Source organism: Nansenia antarctica (assembly GCF_963989245.1).
Source record: "Nansenia antarctica genome assembly, chromosome: 12".
NCBI classification, from domain to species: Eukaryota; Metazoa; Chordata; class Actinopteri; order Argentiniformes; family Microstomatidae; genus Nansenia; species Nansenia antarctica.
Window position 1 is genome coordinate 8,259,834 of NC_137682.1, and position 22,588 is coordinate 8,282,421.

General features: G+C 41.7%; 1 protein-coding gene across 1 annotated transcript in view; it reads right to left on the reverse strand.

The window, feature by feature from the left end:
• Positions 1-1,097: 1,097 nt before the first annotated feature.
• The window catches only part of retreg1 (reticulophagy regulator 1), a gene marked incomplete at both ends in the record, with an annotated part of 23,637 nt that continues 2,146 nt past the window's right edge, over positions 1,098-22,588 (reverse strand). The window contains 6 exons of the mRNA XM_080543469.1: positions 1,098-1,636; positions 2,021-2,144; positions 2,372-2,451; positions 2,783-2,905; positions 4,756-4,840; positions 6,872-6,998. Of these exons, the coding sequence (XP_080399595.1) occupies positions 1,098-1,636; positions 2,021-2,144; positions 2,372-2,451; positions 2,783-2,905; positions 4,756-4,840; positions 6,872-6,998 (1,078 nt within the window). The remainder of the gene's footprint in view (positions 1,637-2,020; positions 2,145-2,371; positions 2,452-2,782; positions 2,906-4,755; positions 4,841-6,871; positions 6,999-22,588) is intronic.

Genomic DNA, 22,588 nt, shown 5'->3' on the forward strand with positions numbered 1-22,588 from the left:
CTATCGTCTTATAGTATAGGAATAATATGATGGAGGGAAAGTGGCTATGGGTTACTTCCCCCTTATATTTTTGGATGAATTTTGTTAGTTCTCCTCTCCTCTCCTCACTGTAAGATAGCCATAACACCTTCATACTGTACCATGCACGCTGTCATAGTGGATTGTTCATGTCAAATATGGAGTTTGTACTAAAAGCTGGCGCTATGGTAAGCTTCAACTTCTCAAGTGCCTAGCTGCATCGTTAAATAACAATTAAGGTGCACGTACACATAAAACATTGAGTAAAACTTGTTGATGGTTGAAGTGCACTGTTAAAAATAACACATAATGCAAGTATCCTGAGTGGCATTAATGACAATATGATCAATTAGTTGAATTATGAAATTGAATGAATTATTATATATTTGTGTAATTTTCATAACTGAGAAATGGGTTGATATTGACAGATGTGTCTTATAAAAACAGGTATTTTGTCATTACTATGTTAGTGTTATTTCAGCATTTGTGGCAATGCGCTTCAGGAAAAGTTCAAAGTCTTAACTGAGCATGCATAATACTGCAAGACTTGCTGCCTACTGCAAGACCTGTCCTAAAAGGTAAAGTTCCTTGATTACATATGTTTTCATGAAAAATAAACACATTTAGAAAAAACAAATTATACAAAATATAATGTTAACAATTTTTTATATTGTCTACGACACTGTCGCCTGATGTGGAACCAACCTTCACATACAAGTATGAAGATATGGTTTGAATATTAGCACAGGTGTTGAACTGGAGAATCATGGGTGATGGAGTTGAATAGGCCCAATCAGCCTGTTGTGTTATGAATCTTAAACAAAGATTATGTTTTTTTGGTTGCAAAACAGGAAGACTACAATTCCTCCGATAACTCTACCCATAACAACAGGTTGATGGTGGGGAAAATGGTCTCACCACCCAAACACATTGACAACCTTCAACCTCTGACTTTTATTCTGAACATAAAATGTGAATAAAACAGCAAAAGTATTTGATTAGCATTACTGGAAAAAGAAGAATGGAACATCAGACCTCCCCCACCAAACACAGAGAAGTAAACCCTCCTCTTTTTACAATCAGTCGCGCCCCATAAGTTTGGAGAAGAAGCCGCCGGATGACTTGCTGGGCTTGGCTGGACCTTCATCTTCATCTTTCGGCTGCTGGACCCTCCCCGCCCCTCCTAATCCTAGCTCCCCTTCCAGTTGCTCCAGCTCTGACTGGTCCAGCAGCTCAAAGTCCTCCACCTCGCTGTCTGAGGAGTCCTCAGCCAGGCCCAAGGGTGTCAGCGTCGCGGGGTCGGGGAGTCTCAGACGAGGAGGGGGGTTTCTGGTGGTCATGGATGCGGAGATTGCGCTCTCCAAACGCTCCTGGATGGCGGCGGTGACGGCGGCAGTTATGGCATCGCCAGCCATCCTGTGGATGATCTCCATGGCCTGGGTCGAAGGGTCCAGACAGCCTGGTGACCCCCCCTTGGATGTACTCGACTGTTGGGGTAAAGGAGGGGTGGGGAGGCCAATGCTCAGGTCATCATCATCCTCGCCATTGGTCCCCATGCCGTTGTCCAGAGAGGGGAACTCTGGCAGGCCCCCTGTGAATACCTCTTCCCGGTCAAGGTCTGTGAGAAACACACAGGAGCACACATGTGCATGGCAGATAAGTCCAATGACTTAAAGCAACATGAATCATCATGATCTTACTATTATGTGGAAATATGTATTATAAGTGCTTTACTGTAAATGAAGCATTAACATGTGCTTTTGTAACTGATAGAGAACGGATCAAAACATAAATCGTAAACTGGTGATGAATGAAAGGTTTTGACCCGGTTACATTGTGATGTTATTGTGATAGTAATGCAATTATTATAAAACCGGGTTACACAAAGAAACTTGGACGCAATTGTAGTTGCTTGCAATACAGTTGCACTCAAACGGCGGCATGCAGTTGTGCTCCATCAGAAGTCATCAGAGTACAGAGTAACACACAGAGTAACACACACCCTCTGAGTTCTCCGTCTGTGGCGTGTGTCCCTCTGACAGGTTAAACGTGCCGTTATCTGTCCACGTCACGTCCGACGCCTCAGTATCTGATATGGACATGTCCTTACACACTGTGGAGTCCAGCTTTTCAAAATAAACAAATTAGTCATGTTATACTGTAATTAATAGCTGTGAACGTCATCTTAGAGAGAGAACTAATGCTATGGGGCCAACAATATTTACAACCGGGCCGACCCTGGCAAGGCCATGGGATGCAAATGTGGGTCATGAGCATTGAATTTCAAGTAGGGACATTCTGATTAAGACTCTTAACAGAACCATAATTAGATTCAAGTTGATAACTAGCTTACCTTGGGGAAAAGGGAGGACAGATCCTCCTCAATGTTCTCTCTGTCGGCTTGTGCTTGGAGTCTCTCCAAAAGTCTCTTTTCTAAAACAGACAACAAAGTAATGAACATTCTATTCAAATTATAGCCTGTAATTAAGTTATATCAGATGGTGAGAAATGTATCCAAACAGATGGTAGCTTATGTGTGCCAGGGAAACATACTGAGTGTGTGTGTGTGTGTGTGTGTGTGTGTGTGTGTGTGTGTGCGTGTGTGTGTGTGTGTGTGTGTGTGTGTGTGCATGTGTGTGTGTGCATGCGTGTGTGTGTGTGTGTGTGTGTGCGCGTGTGTGCGCGTGTGTGTGTGTGCGTGTGTGCGTGTGTGCGTGTGTGTGTGTGATGATGATGATAATGATGATGATGATGAGGTGGTTACCATGATTGTCTTTGATTTTCTGTAGGAACTCCCCCAGTCCGAAGTCCAGCTTCTGCAGAACTGGCTCCAACCACAACCCAAACTCCTGGGTTGACATCAGTGGCCACAGGAAGATGCCTAACACTAACAGGGGGGGGGGGGGTAGAATGCATTAACATATGTGCCTCTCTCTCTAGGTTTCTCTCTCTGTATCTGCTGACCAAAGGGGAACGAGCGCTACCGGACACGACGTGAGACTATGTGACGACATGGGTGCATGTCCCAGGGATAACATGTCACATGGGTCACATGTCACTCCTGGAGAATTGTGACACTGTGTAGGTTATACCTAACTCTCTTTCCTTGAAGGGTAAAACTGGGAACTGTGTGTAACATTCTTAGATAGAGACTGTAGTAGTACTTAACATTACAGCTCAGAATAAATGGGTAATAGCATGGTAATAACAATGGTGGTTACCAGTAACAAGAAAGACAGTGGCTGTGTTCGGAATGGCATACTAGCATACTAGGTATGACGTAGATTTTGAGTATGCAGTGCGTTCGCACTCATAGTATGTGACATTTGAGTATGCGAGAAATCTAGTCTGGATACTTGATTTTCCTGAATCTTTGAGTATGCCGTGACACCGCACTATGTTGTGATCACCACTAGTTTCCCTGAATCTGCCTGTTGCTTTCTCCTCATCGGATTATATTATTTTTGTCTCAGAGTCGTGCGTTTGAGTCCCTTGCCTGAATACTTCTGCCATTACAGTTTCCATGTTTAATAATAATGAGGTATCAGAGCTGGAAAATCCTATATTACCTGTTTCCATTTTGTTCTAGCCTTGTACCCTGTCTCAACCTCACAACAAAGACCATGGTTGTTAATATGTAGTAGTATTGGTTCGCGTTCGCGTTCGGAAACCTCAGAACGTCGGCGCTGTCTGGCGAACGAGCCCGCATTCATACCACGGGTTCGTTCGCCAGACAGCGCCAACGTTCGGAGGTTCCCAAACGCGAACGCGAACCGGCACGGTTCTTTGCCGGTGTGAAAGCGGCCTATCAGAGGCCGCTTCCCATCAGGGGCTCACGCGCAATTGCTTCTTTCAATAGAAGAAAAGCCATCTCACTGAACAACCGTGACACAAAAAAACCTAATTGAGGTACTGTTTAACTTACTGACTATTTTTAAAGTTACAAGATAGCTACAGATGCTGTAGCTGTGTTACTTTTTAAATTCATGATATATTTGTTAAAATTGTTAGCAATAAGCAAACATTAGAAAGTAGCTAGCTCTAATGTTAGCTGTGGAGCTCGAGCCATAGCAGCAGCTTCGGATTGTAAGGTGGATTTTGGATTGGATAAACGATTGGGTTGCAGTGAATATGTTTGAAATATTATTCAGTCCAATAGAAGAGCCAACTCCAACATATGTAATATGGAGTTTTTGAACGTGTTGCCTCTATTCATTCTCCACCCACAAATGATTGCATTACAGATTTTAACATTACCTACTGGACAGCTTATTATAAATAATGTCCAGTAGGTAATGTCTCAATGTGTTAATAAGGGAAAATGTCAATTTACATGAACTATATGATGTCATCCCTTCATGTAGGCCAATGTATCAAACCTACTGGGTAGCTTATTACTGTGTTAATGATGCAGTGGATGAATGTATACTGATAGGTAGGACTTTATTACCACTGACTGATCTGGTCTACCCATGGTAAACACTGTCTTACTGGTCAGGTTAAGGGATACAAGGGTAGAACAAAATATAAACTAAAGGCCCTATGTCTGGGATAAACAGAAAGAATACGTTTTCTTTTTGCTTTCTTATACAGTTTAATAGTGCTTTATGAATTTAGCAGGTTTACAATGAATGTTTGCAGGAAAAGTGCTATCAATGTTTCTCTTGTGTATGTATGCTCTTTCTCAGGTGGTACACTCTCAGGAGTTATATCTTGTTCAAATAATTAACAACTTACCTAATATATATGAAATTATAACCCCTGGAATGTAGCGTCCGAGGACAGCCAAGAAAGTGCACAAACTGCAAACCAGCAAACAAAACTAAAACAGATGAAAAACAAAAACAGAAACATTCATTAAGGATCGGGACCATACTCTGGGAAACCATTTCATTGATCATTTTTAAACTCTAAGGCACTGGCGGACTCAGGGGGGGGCAGGGGGGGCGACCGCCCCTCCTGGTGCCCCCAGGGTTGAAAAACGTCTCTCTTAAGTGCCCTTTTGAGTGGCGAAAATTAGAGGATGTGCCCTATTGGTGCCCCTCCAATGGTCTAAACTTGACCATGTGCCCCCACAGTTGAAAAACGTAAAGTGCCCTTTTGAGTGGCAAAATTAGAGGATGTGCCCTATTGGCTGCCCTTCCAATGGTCTAAACTTGACCATGTGCACTGATGGGGTCCCATGTTGTGCAGTAGGTGCCCTTTTTTTCTTTTCGCCCCTGCCCTTCAAACAGCCTGAGTCCGCCACTGCTCTAAGGAATACTACACTCGACTCTACTACAATGTTGTGGTTGTCTATGAACAGTGAGTGATACAAATTTGTTGTTTTATGGTTAATCAGGGGATCGTCTGGGGGGCACGCGGAAAAAAAACCTAGTGGCCGCTAACTTGTAGTTATGTCCAAAAAAGACGATTACCAATAAAAGTCATATTGTTACAGGCCAAATGAGGTCGATTCCAGCATGACTTTGGTGGAAGGTTTTGGCGTTGTAAGTGGACCCTGGTGCGGTGCAAAGAGAGGGACTATTAGTAGTTAACAAGAAGTTAGCGGTAACAAACAAAAGGATCTTTACTTAGGAAGAGTAGACAAAACAGGATACAAAATATAGACTCAAGGCTCTAAATAAAAGGGGATCTCACAGTCTCAAATTAGTACTCATTTAGTTACATTTAGTTAGATAGTTTAATTACAATTAGTGTACTCATATAACTCAAGCTTGTGAAGCGACCAACAAAGTTGGTGAAGACTTAGCATGGAGTGAAGGGAAGCGAGGGTACATATAGCAAGAGTGCCCATCTGGCCTGGCGTGGGTGGTATCGCTTGGCCCCCTGGATGTTTGCCAGGTTTTTGGGGTTAGTCCACACAATGAACGGGTGCGTGCCACCCTCCAGCCAGTGGCTCCTCTCCTCCAATGCGATCTTCACCCTCAGCAGGTTCCCCAAATAGTAGTTGCATTCCGTCGATGTGAGCCGTTACGAAAAGAACGCACAGGGATGGGTCATTTACCAGTGCCTGTTCGCAAGCCCGAAGGGCATGACCAGGTACTTATAGTGCCCACTCATCCCACTGCCTGACACAGGCGAGATGGTGAAGAAGATCCAGCTTGGTGAACATCTAAGTACATCCCCTCTATGTAGAGGCTCTATCCCTCTGTACAGTTTCTCTACTGTTAATAAAAATATATAATAAAAAAGAAGTAGAGTGTAGAAGTAGAGTGCACATCAATCATAAAGGTACAATACCTCTGCTGTTGTCTCCTTTGTGCTGCTACTGCATGAAGAACATCAACACATACTATGGGTGACATTTTGCTTATGAGCAAAATGCAGCGATTTCGATAGAAGTTTAGTTTAATTTTTAATTGACATCTGTGCAACTTTGGGGTTAGGGGGGGGGGTTCAGCAAAGTTTCAGATTGTGAAAAGGTGCAAGGCAAGTCTTCGCTAATGAAGGGGTGGGGATATTTGAGTAACGTGATGAAGGTATATACATACTATACATTTAATTAATTCAATGTGCATTCTCGGCATTTCCATTTACCTCCTATGACTGTGTTAACGCAAGATTTGTGTAAAGATCTGTCCTAACCCACCACCTGGTACCTGGTCTTTTCACAGTTTGCACAAGGAAAAAAGGAAACCTGAATCTCATGCCATATATAATTATGGGTCAATATTAAAGAACAAGTATCAGCCATCTTCATGCAAATGAAGGATTGCAGATGGAAATGAGCAATTTAGCTATACTGTATCTGGTACAATGCATCACATTTTAGCTTCTAAGATATGTTTACGTTGTACATGTTGTCCCTGTCAAATAAACATAAATAAATACATTTATATATTTGCCTCACCTTGCCTGGATTCTGCTGTTTGAAAGAGGAGGTCTCCTTCAGGAAAAGCTTGAAGCTCATCCAGGAGTCTGTGAACTGTGGCCCGGCCCCAGACCGGCTGTCCTGGCCAGGGTCAATCATCTCCCAGCTAGAGGCAGAAGCAGGAAGAGACAGAATCAGTTACTATCGATGCTCAGGTTGACTCATGCGGGTCATTATACTGTATTTTATTACATTTGTAGTATGTAGCTGTAGCCACCCATTTCGTGTAAATAATTGACAATGCATTTATATTGGTTAGCATATTATCTGCTTATTAATGTTTGAATGCTGTTATTTGTTTCTAGTGATTTTTGTAATGTAATCTCGTTTGGTCTGCTCTCGCGTTGTTTGGGAAATAACGCGTCAGTTAGCTTTTTACCGTTACTGTTTTAATAATAATAATACATTTTGAGACGGACCAACTGTTATTCTGGACTTCATGTGTTGCGACTAACTACAACAAGGACAGCTTCAAGATGACAGATTCTGAGACATTATTCCCTTTGTAGCATGCAGCCAAAGAGATTTCACTTACTTGTTGGATAATAATCAATAATATACTTCTGAGTTTTTAAGACAATTTATTTAAACAAAGTATACAGGTTACAAAATATATGAGAGCTGGCTGCTGGTGGTCAAGAAGCTGTGCTGGGATCAGAGAGAGAGGTGCTGGGATCAGAGAGAGAGAGAGCGTCCCCTTGGGCCCACTCCCCTATTTATAAACAATAATATGTAAATACAGTTTCAATCAATAGCCTATCACAATTACTGTAGTTGGTGACCAGAGTGTGAAAGTGGGGCAGTCACATATGATGTCACTCTGACCTAATGTCATTCCAGGTTAAAGGTCAGGGCAGATTCACAGGAAGTCATCCTAAAATGCCCATATAAGGACAGCACTTCCTGAGGCAAAAACATATGGCTCTTGAGACGTGTTACAAGTATGTCATAAAACACCCCTTTGTCAGCAGACATTCTTCCATAGCCAAAAAGCCTAACCCTAAGTAATACAGTCCATGCATGTGTGTGTTTAAGTAAAATATACTACACATTTTTTTTTTAAATGCAGAGGGGTGTGGGTGAACAAATAGCTGGACAGTGCATCACAATCAGTTACCATCAGGTCATTCGACATTACAGGGCCAACCCAAATCAAACTGTGTTTGCTCTATTATTTTCCTTTCACATTGTCCTTTCTAGGCAATAGGACCTCATGCTTAATTTGTATGAATTCATACAAATTAAGTGTGAGATCCTGTTGTTCCAGTTCCTCTTTGGATCGAGGGCGAAGGAAGGCTGCTGAAAGCTGTGTTGGTGGCACACTTCACTCTGGACTCGATGACCCCAAGGCTTCAGGGCAGTGATTGGGGCACTGTCTTGAAGAGAAAGCCCTTCTTTGGATGAGACTGAGGTTAAACCGAGGTCCCTTGAATCAGCGGTTAGCGTTCTAGCATGTGAGGCCCCCTCACTCATCTATCCTGTTTCTGATGAAACAGATATAAACCCCTGACGTGAGAACTGCGTCATATTCTAGTCATGCTATCTATCTGTAGATGATCACATGCTGTGGAGGTATTACAGACCCGTAGTACAGTCACGGGATATGCCACAACATAGAATCTTCACATCCGACAGAACTTGGCAACCCGACAAGATGGAAACACCTCCCTTTCATTCTCTTGGTCGGATATGTACACTGTACAGTGCATTGTAAATACACACTGAGGGTCACCACACTCTGTGGGTGCATAGGGACATGAAGAAAGGAACTATCTGTGGATCGCCTTTCAACAGGGTCAGTATTAGACAGTGGAGATTGAGGTTGGGAGGGGGGGCCTGAGGGGGGATTTTCCGATGAAATAACAATGGCTAAATCTAAAACAATGTTGGTTGGAGACCACATGTCTTGTCAAAGCAGCTGTCCTGGACACTGCCTGCGTGAAATCGCTCACAGTCGCCATGGAGATCTGGTTACTGTGGAGAGTGAGCATATTCCCGCCACTCAACACTGCTTTGACACTTTCCCAGTGTTAATTGAAAACGGGGTAGTCTTGCACCATAAGTACATTTCAGACAGGGAAGTAGGGTAATATGTAAATCACATTAAATATACCAGCATTCCTATCTCAAATGTAACAACGCTTACAATGTTGTTATTTATTGGATTCAATCATCATTTTGTAAGTTGAATATTAAAAGTAATATTGAAAGTATGTGCTATGGTATTCAGGTAAGGCCCAAAGTACCAATGTAGTTTCAATGGTTGTAATATGACTAAAATTACATTTTAAGTGTGTTGAAAGTACTACATAATTTAACATTTTTGTATAGTATATTAAATACAACTTTAGTACAATTTAATATGGGTAGTTTTAATATCAATTAATATACCCCCCCAAAAAATCTATATAGCCTACTGCCATCCATATTTAAGAAAATGACAATAAAATATATTTGTTGTTAGTATTTTGAAGCACATTTTTTCTCTTGCTGCTGCAATGTCGACTGAAACTGAACCCATAAGAATGTTACTCTCTCGTACTTGTAATAAGAGATGAACTTTTGGCACACATGGCAATAAAAAAATCATGAATCTTGAATTATTATTGTTATTATTATTTAGCAATTTAAACATGTCAGCCCTGCAAATCTGTTTCCTGAGGGTTAACTGACAATCCCACTGACAAATGACAGGTAGATAATGACAGGTAGTGTAATGGGGCAGTGGTTGTCTTGAGGGAGTGGTTAGGGTGGAGTTAACCAGCTATTGTTCCTACCCATTACCTACCTGTGAAATGTAGCTGTGAATACTTTGAGGGTGAATTTCTCTGCTCGTTGATTTGGGGGGTATCAGCATTCAAATACACATAACTTCTTCAACTTGTTTCAGATTTCAATGTATGACCATTAATTTGAAAGCTTACAATCTACTTTTCATAATCTGGAACAAACTGAAAAATGATGTTGCCAGACTTGCAGACCTTTTCATCGGCTCTGTCACATTATATTATAAATATTCTTACAACATTTCTTGTGGGCTATGAAAACATTATTGGCCCCAGGTAGATGACTAGTAGGAAATAATATAAACCGAAATCACAGTCCAAACAATGTAACATGGGTTTCAATGGGGATACATGCTTTTTGGCACCAGCTGCAGTGCCCGTATATAACCACGTGGTATCAGACGCCTCGAAATCTCTCGACATCAATACACGTCTGGTTGTAATGGATATGATCTATTTTGGCTTACCAGCATTTACAAGATTCTCTTAAGGATCACCAATTGCCCTTTGCTGTACCTCCGGAGTTATTGAGATCATGGAGCCGGATTGCAGATCTCAAACAGGTACTAAAGTGAAGTGCGTTGACAGACAAGCTTAAGGAACACAACCTGTCTCTTTACAACTCCCCACCCCTCTAATCTGCCATTTTGAATTGGCAGATGAGTAGGTCAACCTTTACGACCTGCTTGTAACCAAACCCCCTTTGTGACCCTGGAAAGGATGACAAGCGTATCACATGTTATTAATTCCGAGGTAAGGTGGGTGGGAAAATTGGGGGAAGAAAAACTGCAATACCCAGCATGCCTTTCAGAAAATCTTGTTGTGGGGGCTTTTGACGTAGGTTTGCATGTTCCTCAGCTCTCAAGGAAAAGGCCTGGCATTCAAAGTGGCACAATAATATGGGATTCCTTGGCAGGCTGCGGGCAACTATTAACGGAGGTCCTCTCGAGCAGTGTCCTTTTCCAAATTGTTACCTCCCCCTCATCCCCAACGCCTACACCCCCACACCACAGCTGTTTTCCACATCCACATTTGCCTTGGTCTCAGTCTTGCCAAACGTCCACACCCCCCTTTTTGCCTTCCCCCTCCACTCCCTTTTCAACAACTACCCTGAATGCTAGACAGGAGCAAGAGGCCAGGGCCGGGGCCTAGTGGGGCCCGAGTGTCTCTTGAATCACACCCCACCCCCCCCCCCCCCCCCACCCAATTTGCAGTCTTGCCAAACATTCCCCTCTTGCCAAACTTTCCCTCTCCATCCCCCATGTCACATGACCAGTGTTGTGGCCATCAGATTCCATTCCATTTGGACGGCGCGACATTTAAAAGACTCTTTAAAAAAGTTCGGACAGGTTCAACAACACATTGTCCCTCATGAGCATGTGACGTCTTGTTTAGAGCCCTTTGAGTCTTGTGACTGACATATAGTCTGACCTCAAAATCTGTTATTCAATACTACTATACTATTTTCCATATCTACATTTAGATACCCTACAGTGTCCACTGCTTGTAAATGATCATTGGTGGGCTATAACTCCAACTCTATGCAACAGGATCATGGGCTTCGACAAATGTAGTCTTAATAATGGCTGTAACCCCATTCATTCTCTAGTTTAATAATATCATGCAAAACACTTTTTAGGCCACTGATGCAGGCTATCACACTGAATCTTCTATCCTCATGCTCAATCCTCTGTAAAGTGTCTCCTCCTTATCCCCAAATGCCTCAAAATCCATCCTAACCATATTCCTATTGCGTTTTATTCCCAGTTCACAGAGGAAAGCTAAGAGGCTCCTTCCATAACAACAGTCACACGGAAAGACCAGAGGCACCCAAAGCAGCTGTCAGACATGGCATTTCACCCTATCAGTAATCTCTACAATAACACAGGGGGCAACATGTCAACATAGACCTCTAACAAGTCTAGTGAAGGTACCTTAAAAATAGTCTTAGACAGACTAACAGACAGACTAACAGACAGACAGCGAAACAATGCTTGGAATGGTGACAAAATTATCCTCGCCATCCACATATTTATGAAACAGGATGTGGATGTGGTGAGTTTACAAGTCCATGTGTGAGCATGACTTACGCAACACTCTTTTTGAGGATGCAGTGTCAAATCAAGTCACGTTAACAAATGGTATCAGCTTCTTTAAGAGTAAAAAAAAATAATAGGACAAAGTAAAAGTGTTGACCAGTTAACTTCAACTTCCATTAAAAAAAGAGCCACCCTGCCTAGCCTAGACAGAGCCAAACCCCATGATTAACATTAGATATCACAGTCACTCATGCAATCCAGCCATTATGCAATGAAGATGACACCTTCCAGAATGATCAAAGGGCTAAGTTCCTTCTGTTACAGTGAGTACAAGTTTTTGGGCCAAATATGGACAAATGTTTTGTCTTGAAGAGGATGAGAGTATATGTATTGATATGTACTTAACGTGGAAAACAAAATCTTTAAGCAATATCTGAGAGGAAGGAAAAGATTCAACGTGTCATCCCATCATGACACCACAAACACAATCTATTTAGACAAAGGAGAGGATGGTGTTCTCCCTATTAAAGCATATCACTCATCTACAGTACACTAGTAGATCCAACTCTTTACTGGTTACTGGTATGTTTGGATTTCCCTGACTATCAATTCCATATGTACACAAATACATACGCACACAAAGACACACAAAGTACCTAAGTCCTGCTCCACGATCTTCAGGAGACATCTTGAGCTTTTTGAGATTTCAGTAGGTTGTGCTATGGTATTCAGGTAAGCCTGTAGAATTTCAGGGTTTCAGATAGGTACTTATCAGTCACAACAAAGCTCCAAGCATCGGGTCAAGTAGAAAGTCGCTGTACGTGCCACACAGTGCGAGAACAGCTCGTGTTTATCTTCAATGAAGCCTGAGCTTGACTATTTCAACTGGGCCCATCTAAAAATAACCAGGTCATACAGCATTCCGTGAGGGCATCATAGGGAGGACAGAGGGGCCGGGGCATGTTGGTGGTGAAAATGGGAGGGGGTGTATTTTTCAGGGTTGGAGGGGGGGTTGTATTTGTTGCACACGAGAATCGGACGGCAAGCACATGCCAGTGTTGTCTTTGCTGTGCAGTGTTGATGCCATATCAGATGAATACTACGCACTCTTTCTGAGAAGTTGCGCAAATGCTATAGGTCTCTGTGTCTCTTACAGTTCAGTTGCTCCAGAGTCTTTAATAAGCCATAGAGGGGTAAACATGTTCCGTAAACATAATAAATATTGAATAATAAGTCAGCTACAATATCATAGTTTCAACACTGGTTGAGAAAATATCAATGGATATGAAATGACAAATACAAATGTCATTGTGAATTTGGTAATGGGAGTTGGGATATCTTTGCTTGATACACCTTTAGAACATGAATCATTGTGTGTCTAAGATTACTGACCACAAGGTCTAGGCTAATAAGGTGTGACTATTGATAACAAAATTCATAGTTACTGACCTCATTTTACATTTTTATAAAATGACATAAGAATTTCAAGTGACTATGACGAAGCACTCATGACTAGATTATTGGTATGCCACCAAAGTTAGCTCTGTCTCGCAACCAAGGTATTGGTCCAATGGCAGGTAAGCTTCTGAGACACTCCCCCTGCTGGTCTGTGTCTAGTGATATGATTGGATACATGTAGGGATTCGGGTTTGGGATCAGTTCTTGGAGTAGAGAAATGGCTGTGTCACCCTATCTGTTACAAAGACTCTCTCGCTCACTCTCTCACACACACACACACACACACACACACACACACACACACACACACAGACACTCACACACACACACACACACACACACACACTCACACATACTAACCAATGCCTGTTGCGCTTGTTGTTCATGAAGCAGATGTTACACAGAGCCATGACATCATATAAAACACAGACTTTGCTTATCCCGTGCGCCACACGAAACACAGACGTTGGGGGGTAATTTCAAAATTACACACGGTCCCCAGATAATACTAATCCCGTCCAAATAGGGCTTTAGTATGACTACCTAAAATCAGCAATTTCATGTTGGTCTCGGCTATAGATGCATATGAAAACTCTTCTTTCCACTATTACAAGCATACAAGCATTAACATAATGTTTAGAGCTGAGAAAACTTCCTGTTTTGAAATATGTACCTATCCTAATGGATGGGTGCATGTAGCAGTGGAAATGGACAAGTTTGCTATTTTCCCAAACAACAAGAGCATTCTATCTATGCTGGGCCTTCGCAGTCATTATGCTAGAAGGAAGAATTATTATTGTTTATTTATTTTATTTACGGTAGAGAAACTGTACAGGGGGGTAAAGGAGATGAAGGTCTCAGGAGGGGCAGTTAAGGTGTAACCTGAAGAGATGAGTCTTGAGTCTACAGCGGAGGATGGAAGATAGGGAGTGACTCTGCAGTCCTGACAGGCAGCAGTGGAAAGCTTGTTCCACCAGCGGGGTGCCAACGATGCATTTGTCACATACATTGCATATAGCCGTAATTGACATAGTGAAATGCATTTGGGATATTGTTGATTGTGTCATTGTGTGTTTGTGTGTGTGTGTGTGTGTGTGTGTGTGTGTGTGTGTGCGCTGATAAATATGCTCATACAGTAGAGGGCGTGCCACAGTTAAACAAATCAAACAGACAACACTTTCCCCGTGGAACAGAATAAAGTCGACCCATAAATCCTGGCATTAGGTCAGTGGTTTGGGATGGGAAAGTTGATCCTAGATCTTCCTCCTCATCATCATCATTCTCTTCCAGTTGGACTAAACCCCAGCTGTTAGTGTGGCCATTCTAGGCCGGCTAATCTACCACAAGCCCTTGCAAGACCTGGAGCCTACTGCACAATTACCCACAAGACACCTCTGACAGACAGCACCAGATGACAACAACAAAATCTCCCAGCAGCCAATGCCACAGAGGGAGACAGAGATAGGAACCCCTGGTGCCTGGAAGGGAGCATCATAGGCAATCCTGGAATACCCACAGACATGCACATACATAAGCTCAATGGAGGTTGCTGCCCATTATAGTCAGATTTGGGGTCAGAGTTTTGTCAATTCTGAGCTGTGGATAGTAACAACTGCTAGCGTGAGCTCAACAGAGGTTGCAGCCCTGTGTAGGTGGAATGACCACCTAACTACAGATCCGAGGTTCAAGTTTCTATCCCCTGATGCTAAAGCACTGTATTGAGATAATACACATTGATCCTAGATCTGTACGGATTACCTTTATATTAAAAAACTTTAGCCCTAATTATGTAATAATTAATCAACTTCTTTTTTGTCAAACATGCAAGTGTATCTGACTAAGCATACACAAAACTGTGCCACAACAGCATCTCTGATCAATCAATCAATCAATCAAACTTTATTTAAATAGCAAAAGTCACGCATTGAATGCAACTCCAAGTGCTGAGCATAAAAACAATAGTAACTAAACTACAATACAATAAAACCAGAGGTAGAACGAAATAGATAAAATAAATATATTTCACTGAAGAAACTGATCCTGACTGGGACATCACCAACAGCAGCGGAAAGTAATGAATGATGACACCCCCTATATTTTGGGGGGAAATGGCAGAAAGGACTGAGCTCTGACTCGGGAAAAGTTTAGTTAGTTAGTTTGTTTTTTTGTTAGCCTATGATTTAATACAAGCCACACGTGAGACATTGACGCTGCAATATGCTCAGTGGGACACCAATTGTACAATATATGAATGAATGAATGAATGAATGAATGAATGAATGGTCTTTATTGTCATTGATATAGTACAGGAACCATACAACGACATTTGGCTCCCCTGGTGCTAGGGGAAAAAAAAACTAAAAACAAGAAGGGAAAAGAGCTGGTTTACATAAATAAAGGCTATGTACACTATCCACTATACTATACTATACAAATAAAACACTGTGCTGTACTCTATGCTATGCTATACATATTCTAACATTTCCTATCTCTGAACCTTATGTACCCGAGGGTTGTCATAAGTGTCGCAGTTTGCAGGTTTGAAATGTTCACAGTTGTGTTTCAGTATTGCACTTGATTTCAATCTAGTAGCTGCCATCAATTTGTCTAGATTGTCCAGGGCCTAGAACCTAGGTCTTTGCTGTGTTCAGGGCCTGAATGGCCCTGGGGTAGAAGCTGAGCTTCAGTCTGTTTGTCCTTGCGAACATGGTCCTGATATGTGTATATGATATGTGTCCTGTTTAATGCGGCAGTATGAAACAAACTTGGAGACTGGCAATTTTCATTTTGTTATTAGTCTACTGTGGCATGGACCTTTTGTTCACCGACAGGATGGAACGATAGTAGGCATATCTGAGACTTTGATGCTCTGTTGTGCGATGCTGGTGAGGGACTTGATTTCTGTTTTGTTTGACAGGCTACTACCGCCACCTGGTGTTAGCATTGAGTATGTTTTTCTTTTAATTTACCATAAATGAGTCTTTAGCATGAACCATTGCGCAATTGTATTTTGAATTGTTAAGTATAAGGAGCATCATGCATTTCACTTTTCTTTAATAAAAAACGACCAGACTGGTTTTGTTAAAGGAGCTGCAGATATGCTGCAGATAATATTCATCGACTGGTAAATATAATTGATTATGTCAACAGGGATGGAAAAGAGTCAGCCATTATTTCGGTGGACACAGAGAAGGCTTTTGACGGGGTAGATTGGAGTTTTCTCTTCTCTACCCTGGTGCATTTGGCTCAAAATTCATTAATTGTATAAAAACTGTATACTTGTGTGTACACCGACAGCACAGGTTCTTACCAATGGTCTCCTTTCTAAAAGGTTTAACTTAGCGAGGGGCACCCGGCAAGGGTGTTCATTATCGCCACTCTTATTCTCACAGGTGATCGAACCCTTTACTCAATCAGTTCGGTTCGATTGCAAGATTGATGGCATACTTGCTGGGAACCAAGAACAGAATATTTCTCTTTATGCAGATGATAGCTTCTGTCAAATTTAGACCAATCTATTCCAAAGTTATTATCAACTATTCAATTGTATGGCTCTCTTTCAGGCTACAAGATCAATTCATCGAAATCTATTCTTTGTCCACTTTATCCCACAAATGTTGATAAACTGAATATATTATCCCCCTTCACATGTACAAATGAAGGTTTCACTTGTCTCTATATTTTTATCTCTCCAGTGTTAGGTAACCTATTTAAATGTAATTATACACCTTTTAAAGAAAAGCTGAAAGAGGACATGGATCGCTGGACTAATCTAACTCTTTCGCTTATTGGCCGGATTAATGTAGTTAAAATACATTTACTGGCAAGATTAAACTACCTATTTCAATCTCTGTCTTGTCCCATTCCAACCATATTCATAACCAAGAGTTAAGTACAGAAATGTCAAAATGTCTCCGTAAAAAAGCAAGGGTATCGTTAGCTACTTTAAGTAAACCTCGTAAGGAAGGGAGTCTTGCTCTCCCTACCTAATAGCTGTACTATTGGGCTGCTCAAATTAAACGGATAAGTGAAGGGTTTCAGGACTCAGAGCCTCTATGGGAATCCATGGAATTAACTTTCAGCTATCCAATTCCTTTGAAATCTCTTCTATTTGTGACATGTTCTAGTGTTTTGGTCCGCATGTCGGCAACCAATCAAAATGTTCAGACACAGAAATACATTTCAACGTTGTTGAGAATCACAACACGAACTCCAAAATACTGCAATGCAATGGATTCAGTGAGTAATCCCCACTGCTACCTAGTTAACTATAACACTACTTTACATTGTTAGTGGACTCATAAAACAAAGCTGTGTTAGTTCACTGTGTCATTGATTTTCAACAACGCAGTAATGTATACATACACACGTATACATTACAAATGTGTACATTTACAAAAGAAAAGTCTGAACATTAAGGGCCAGTTTCAGAGACAAGGCTTAAGCCTAGTCCTGGACTAAATCACACTTTCAATGTAAAATCTCCATTGAAGATGTTTTTTAGTCTAGGATTAGGCTTAAGCCTTGTCTGTGAAACCGGCCCTAAATCGGATGCCGACATGTGGACCAAAATATGAGAACGTGTCACATTTATAAACAAGTACCCTTTTTCAGGGTTTGAGAAATCTTTTGTTATTGACTGTGCTTTATCGGCTTGGTATAACTGCAAGAAATATTGCAAACTTCATAAAGGTATATCTGTACTTTCACCTCTTTCCTTTAATCCTGATTTAAAGTAAGTAGGATCAACCGTCTACTCCGCCCCGCTGATGCCCCCCCATCCCCCTGGTGCTCCTGATCTCTGCTCCAAATTCCTGAACTTCTTCTGCACAAAAGTTGACTCCATCCACCAGCAGCTCCTGGCGCCAGCCCCTCCCGGTCCTCCCGCACCTCAGCCACATGGCAACGTCGCCTCAGTGTCGCGCTCCTCCTTCTCTCCGGTGGATGCTCCTCAAGTCGCCAAGTTGGTCACCTTGGCCAAGTCCTCCACCTGCTCCCTGGACCTCATTCCCTGGTCAATGACTGCCTACCCACCCTCTGCCCCTACATGGTGGACATTATTAACACCTCTCTGTTATCTGGCATAGTCCCTACCAGCTTCAAAACTGCCTCAGTCACCCCCATCCTCAAAAAGCTTGGTCTGAACCCTGATGACCTTCACAACCAGTATGTGCTCCAGAATGTGCTCCAGTCCACTGCACACAATGCTTGATTATTGGCATATGTGTTTTTTATTTACCTTTCATGTTTTTGCTTTTGCTTGCCGTCCTTTTAGTTTGCTGTTGTGTTCATTGTTATTTTATGTAGTTATTTGTTTTCCTATTCTTGTCTGTCCTTGTTGTGAACTTATCTGTCTAGATGTTTGTTGTCTGAAAAACTCAAACAAATTATAATTAGAGGAAAGTAATGGATAGTCCCCAGCCACAGTGCCAGTGATTACTGTAGCCCCATCATACCAACCTCCGACTGGCACTGGTAATTACAGTGCTTAGTGAAACACTTGCAGCTTAGGAGTGAGACTAGACTGGGTCAGCCAAATGGGTCAATTTACCACTAGGTGGATCGTATGGGTCAGCAGCATTAGAGGTGTATGACTTGTGGGTGACTGTTTTGAAGAGTGTAATGGGAAAAAGCAACAAAATTGCTTTGAAAGAGTAAAAAAAAAAAAAGAAGCGAATTTTCAACATTACTATTTAATGTGCTGTTTAAAAAAAAAAAATTAAGCATTGCAGGTCCACTGGGGGGGAATAATGTTGATCTTATCTGCAGTTAAAGAGAGAAAAGTGCATCCATACAGTCTACTCTCATGCCACTATACAATTTTGAATCATATTTTTTCTCTCAATTTGCCTGAAATCATTTAGTTTAGAGTTGGTGAATAGGCTGGATAGTCTCACCTCCACTTCCTGGGCCCCCTCCACTCACTAAGAGGACTAGGCTGGATGGTCTCACCTCAATAGATAAAGCCCCATCCGCACGTGTGTGCATTTCTGTCTTCCCATACTGCTTATCTAAAGTGCCTGAGCACTTTACTCACAGTGGAACAGGGAGCATTTTACACGTGTTGGAAAAGGACTCACAGAGTGCAATTTGTGGGTCCTCTTCTGCATTTCATGGGTATTGTGTAGCTGCTAATGGGGACACGGCCCAAGTCCTCAGCGACAATACAGTCTATTGGACAAGAAAGCGGCCCATGTGATGGAGTGTGTGTAATGGGATACATACAATGTCTCCACTGGCAACTTTGTATCTGACCAAATTAAAATGACATGCGGGGTTCCCCAAGGATCAATCCTTGGCCCCCTCCAATTCAATCTTTACATGCTTCCATTGGGACATCATAAAAAAAGAACCAAATTGTCTACCACAACTATGCGGATGACACTCAAATCTACATAGCCCTCTCACCGAACGACTATAGTCCCATCGACAATCTCTGTAATTGCATTATAATTATAATTGTATTCGGGGCACCTGACAAAAGATCGAAAGTCAGTGCAAAACTTGATTCTCTCTCTCTTCAAACTAAAAAAACAGGTCAGAAATCTTCTAGACTCCGATCTGAACTTCAACAGCCACATAAACTCGATAACTAAATCAGCCTACTATCCCCTGAAAAACATAACAAGAATGAGAGGTTGCATGTCCAAACAAGACCGTGAAAAACTCATCCCTGCATTTGTTTCTAGTAGACTTGATTATTGTAATGGTCTACTAACAGGCCTATCTAAAGGGGCTGTTCGTAAGCTGCAGCTAATCCAAAACGCTGCTGCTAGGGTCCTAACAAAAATGAAAAAGTTGGAACACAGTACACCAATCCTGAGATCCTTACACTGGCTACCAGTCTCTCACAGAATTGAATTCAAAGTACTCCTAATTGCATACAAATCACAAAATGGTCTTGCACCAAAAGCTTTCAGTCATGCTGCTGCATGCTCCTGGAACAAACTCCAAAATCAAGAAATCAAACAGGCCCAAACCCTACAAATATTTAAATCTAATGTATCTAATGTATACGTTATATTCTTCAATATTGTTATAGTCAATCAATGGCTATAGTACGGTATATCATTAATTTATGTCCAAAAATGTCCAAAAATGTATGTACCAATTAGAGATTCCCTCTTTAACAAGTTACATCCAGTTATGTTTTAGCCTAATCACTTAGGGTTTGAAGAGCACCACCTGTCTAATCTACATAATTATTATTAATGAGCCGAAGAATGACCTCTGCCTAGCTCAAAGCCATAGAGGCAACATGATAGAAAGCCTTTTTTAAAAATAGTTTACAATGAGCTACCAGTAGGATTACTCCAAAGGCCACCCAATTTTTTCAGTTGATCAAATTAAGCTAGTGTTAGTTCAGGCAGGGCACTCTAAGTCAACAGCACAGCTGTCTGTCGGGTGATGGAACAGCTGGTTCATACGGACGCACAAACACAGTCACATGTTCAAGGGACAGAGGCTTAAACGCAGCCACGTTAACGCTCCTCTATAGCATCCAGCAGTTGTTACATGGTTGTACTGACTAGGAGAGCTATTTTGGGGTGGCCGTCCCACCTACCACCACCAGCCTCCACCCGATAGGTCACTTTTTATGTGGCCTACCTACGGGGGTCTGTTAAGTCATGGGCTCCCTGCAATGTTATATATTATATATTATATACAGACAGGGAGCAGAGCCATAGTTAATGATGTCCTAATTCGGAAAGCCTAAACAAATCCTTTGCAGAAAGTAGTTACAAAGGGGTGGAAACCCGTTTGAAATGAGTGATGGCTCATTTGGATTCCTTGCTTGGGCGGAGCTAAACATTCTTGAAATGTAACATCCAATGAAATTGTGAGCACATTCTCCCATCCCACCATCCAGTTCAATCCATGCCAGATGGGCTAATCTAAAATTCTCCAGACCTCTTAAAGAAGGGAACAACATGATTGGGAACAACATGATTTGGATGTATGGCTACATGAGTAACTATGTTAGGCTTGTTTAGGCTTGAGTGTAACAAAAGCAACATAAAACGTAAATAATGAGTTTATTCGTTTTTGAATTACCGCTGCCAGCTCATAGCCAAAGAAGTGCATTTTCTAAAGCCTTTAGGAATGGGTGGCCTTTGGACTAGATGGGCTTTGCATGCCAGGGCCCAGGGGCTGAGAAATTGGTTATTACTTACTGAGTGGATTACCCAACTGTATGTGATCAATCGAATCAACGTCATGTTGTTGTGATATCACATGATGAACTGAAAGTCATGCCACTAAAGCAGAGCAGCCTGCAGTGGAAAATGTCTCAACACCAAGACCTCAATATATGGCTATAGACATAGGTAGATAACATACAGAATTAAATTCAAAAGGTTTCCGGGATTGTTTCTCCAGGACGAGTCAGCATGTTTTGAATTCATATTGTTGAGTTTTGCACTGTTAACTTTGTTGTTGTTGTTGTTATTGTTGTTGTTGTTTTATACTCACCCTGGACACCAGGTAATTGGATTTGATTGAGTAAAGCTGCGTGCACACAGGGCCATTGTCATCGTCGTTCTGGCGCAACCTGTTGGGATGGACTTGACGTACTTCAACGTGCGATGCAGACGCAACAACTCTACTCGTGTTGCTAGCGAAGTTTCCCACAGAAGTGGGGAAAAAAACGTCAGATCAGATATATAAACGGGTTATTTTGATAAACTGGACACATTTTGGGAATATATATGGCTACTTTCTCGCCTGAAAACATATAAAAACTTCATAAAATGACATATTAACTCTTGTAGAGCCAAATTACAGATTTTAGCCAATGGCGGCCAAAATTGAGGACTTAAAATCTGAGGCGAGAGCTCCGGGCAAGAAACTACTTCCGGTTTACTTCCGGATCCAACGCAACGCAAAAAGCTGAAATTTTTTGACTGATTGCCGCACCCTGACGGTCAAGAAACGCAATGCAGAGCAAGGCAACTGATCAACGCAACGGCCCCATTGAGATGAATGACTTCCGGTGCAACACAATGACCCTGTGTGCACGCAGCTTTAGGATCACAGCTGCACTACAAACGTAAGTTAGCGAACACGTTGTTTTTCTAGCTTGCAAAATACAACACTGTGGTAGCTCAAACAACAAGATAACTTCAACTACATAATTTTCTTACCGTTGTATTCTGTTTTGCTTCATTTTACAGAGACATTGTAAATGGACAGTTTCATCTAGTCTCGGCTGTTATCTGTAAGCAAGCACTTTATTGGAGTATTACATGAGCAGGTTATGGTGACGAATGCATAACCTCTTAAATCATACCCATCGAAAACAGTGCATTTGAGGGAGAGTAGATGAGGCTGTATTTTTACATAAAGAGTTCTGGAAAATGACTGAAACCTCATTTTTCATATTTCATTGATGCTAATTTAATCTGATGAACAAA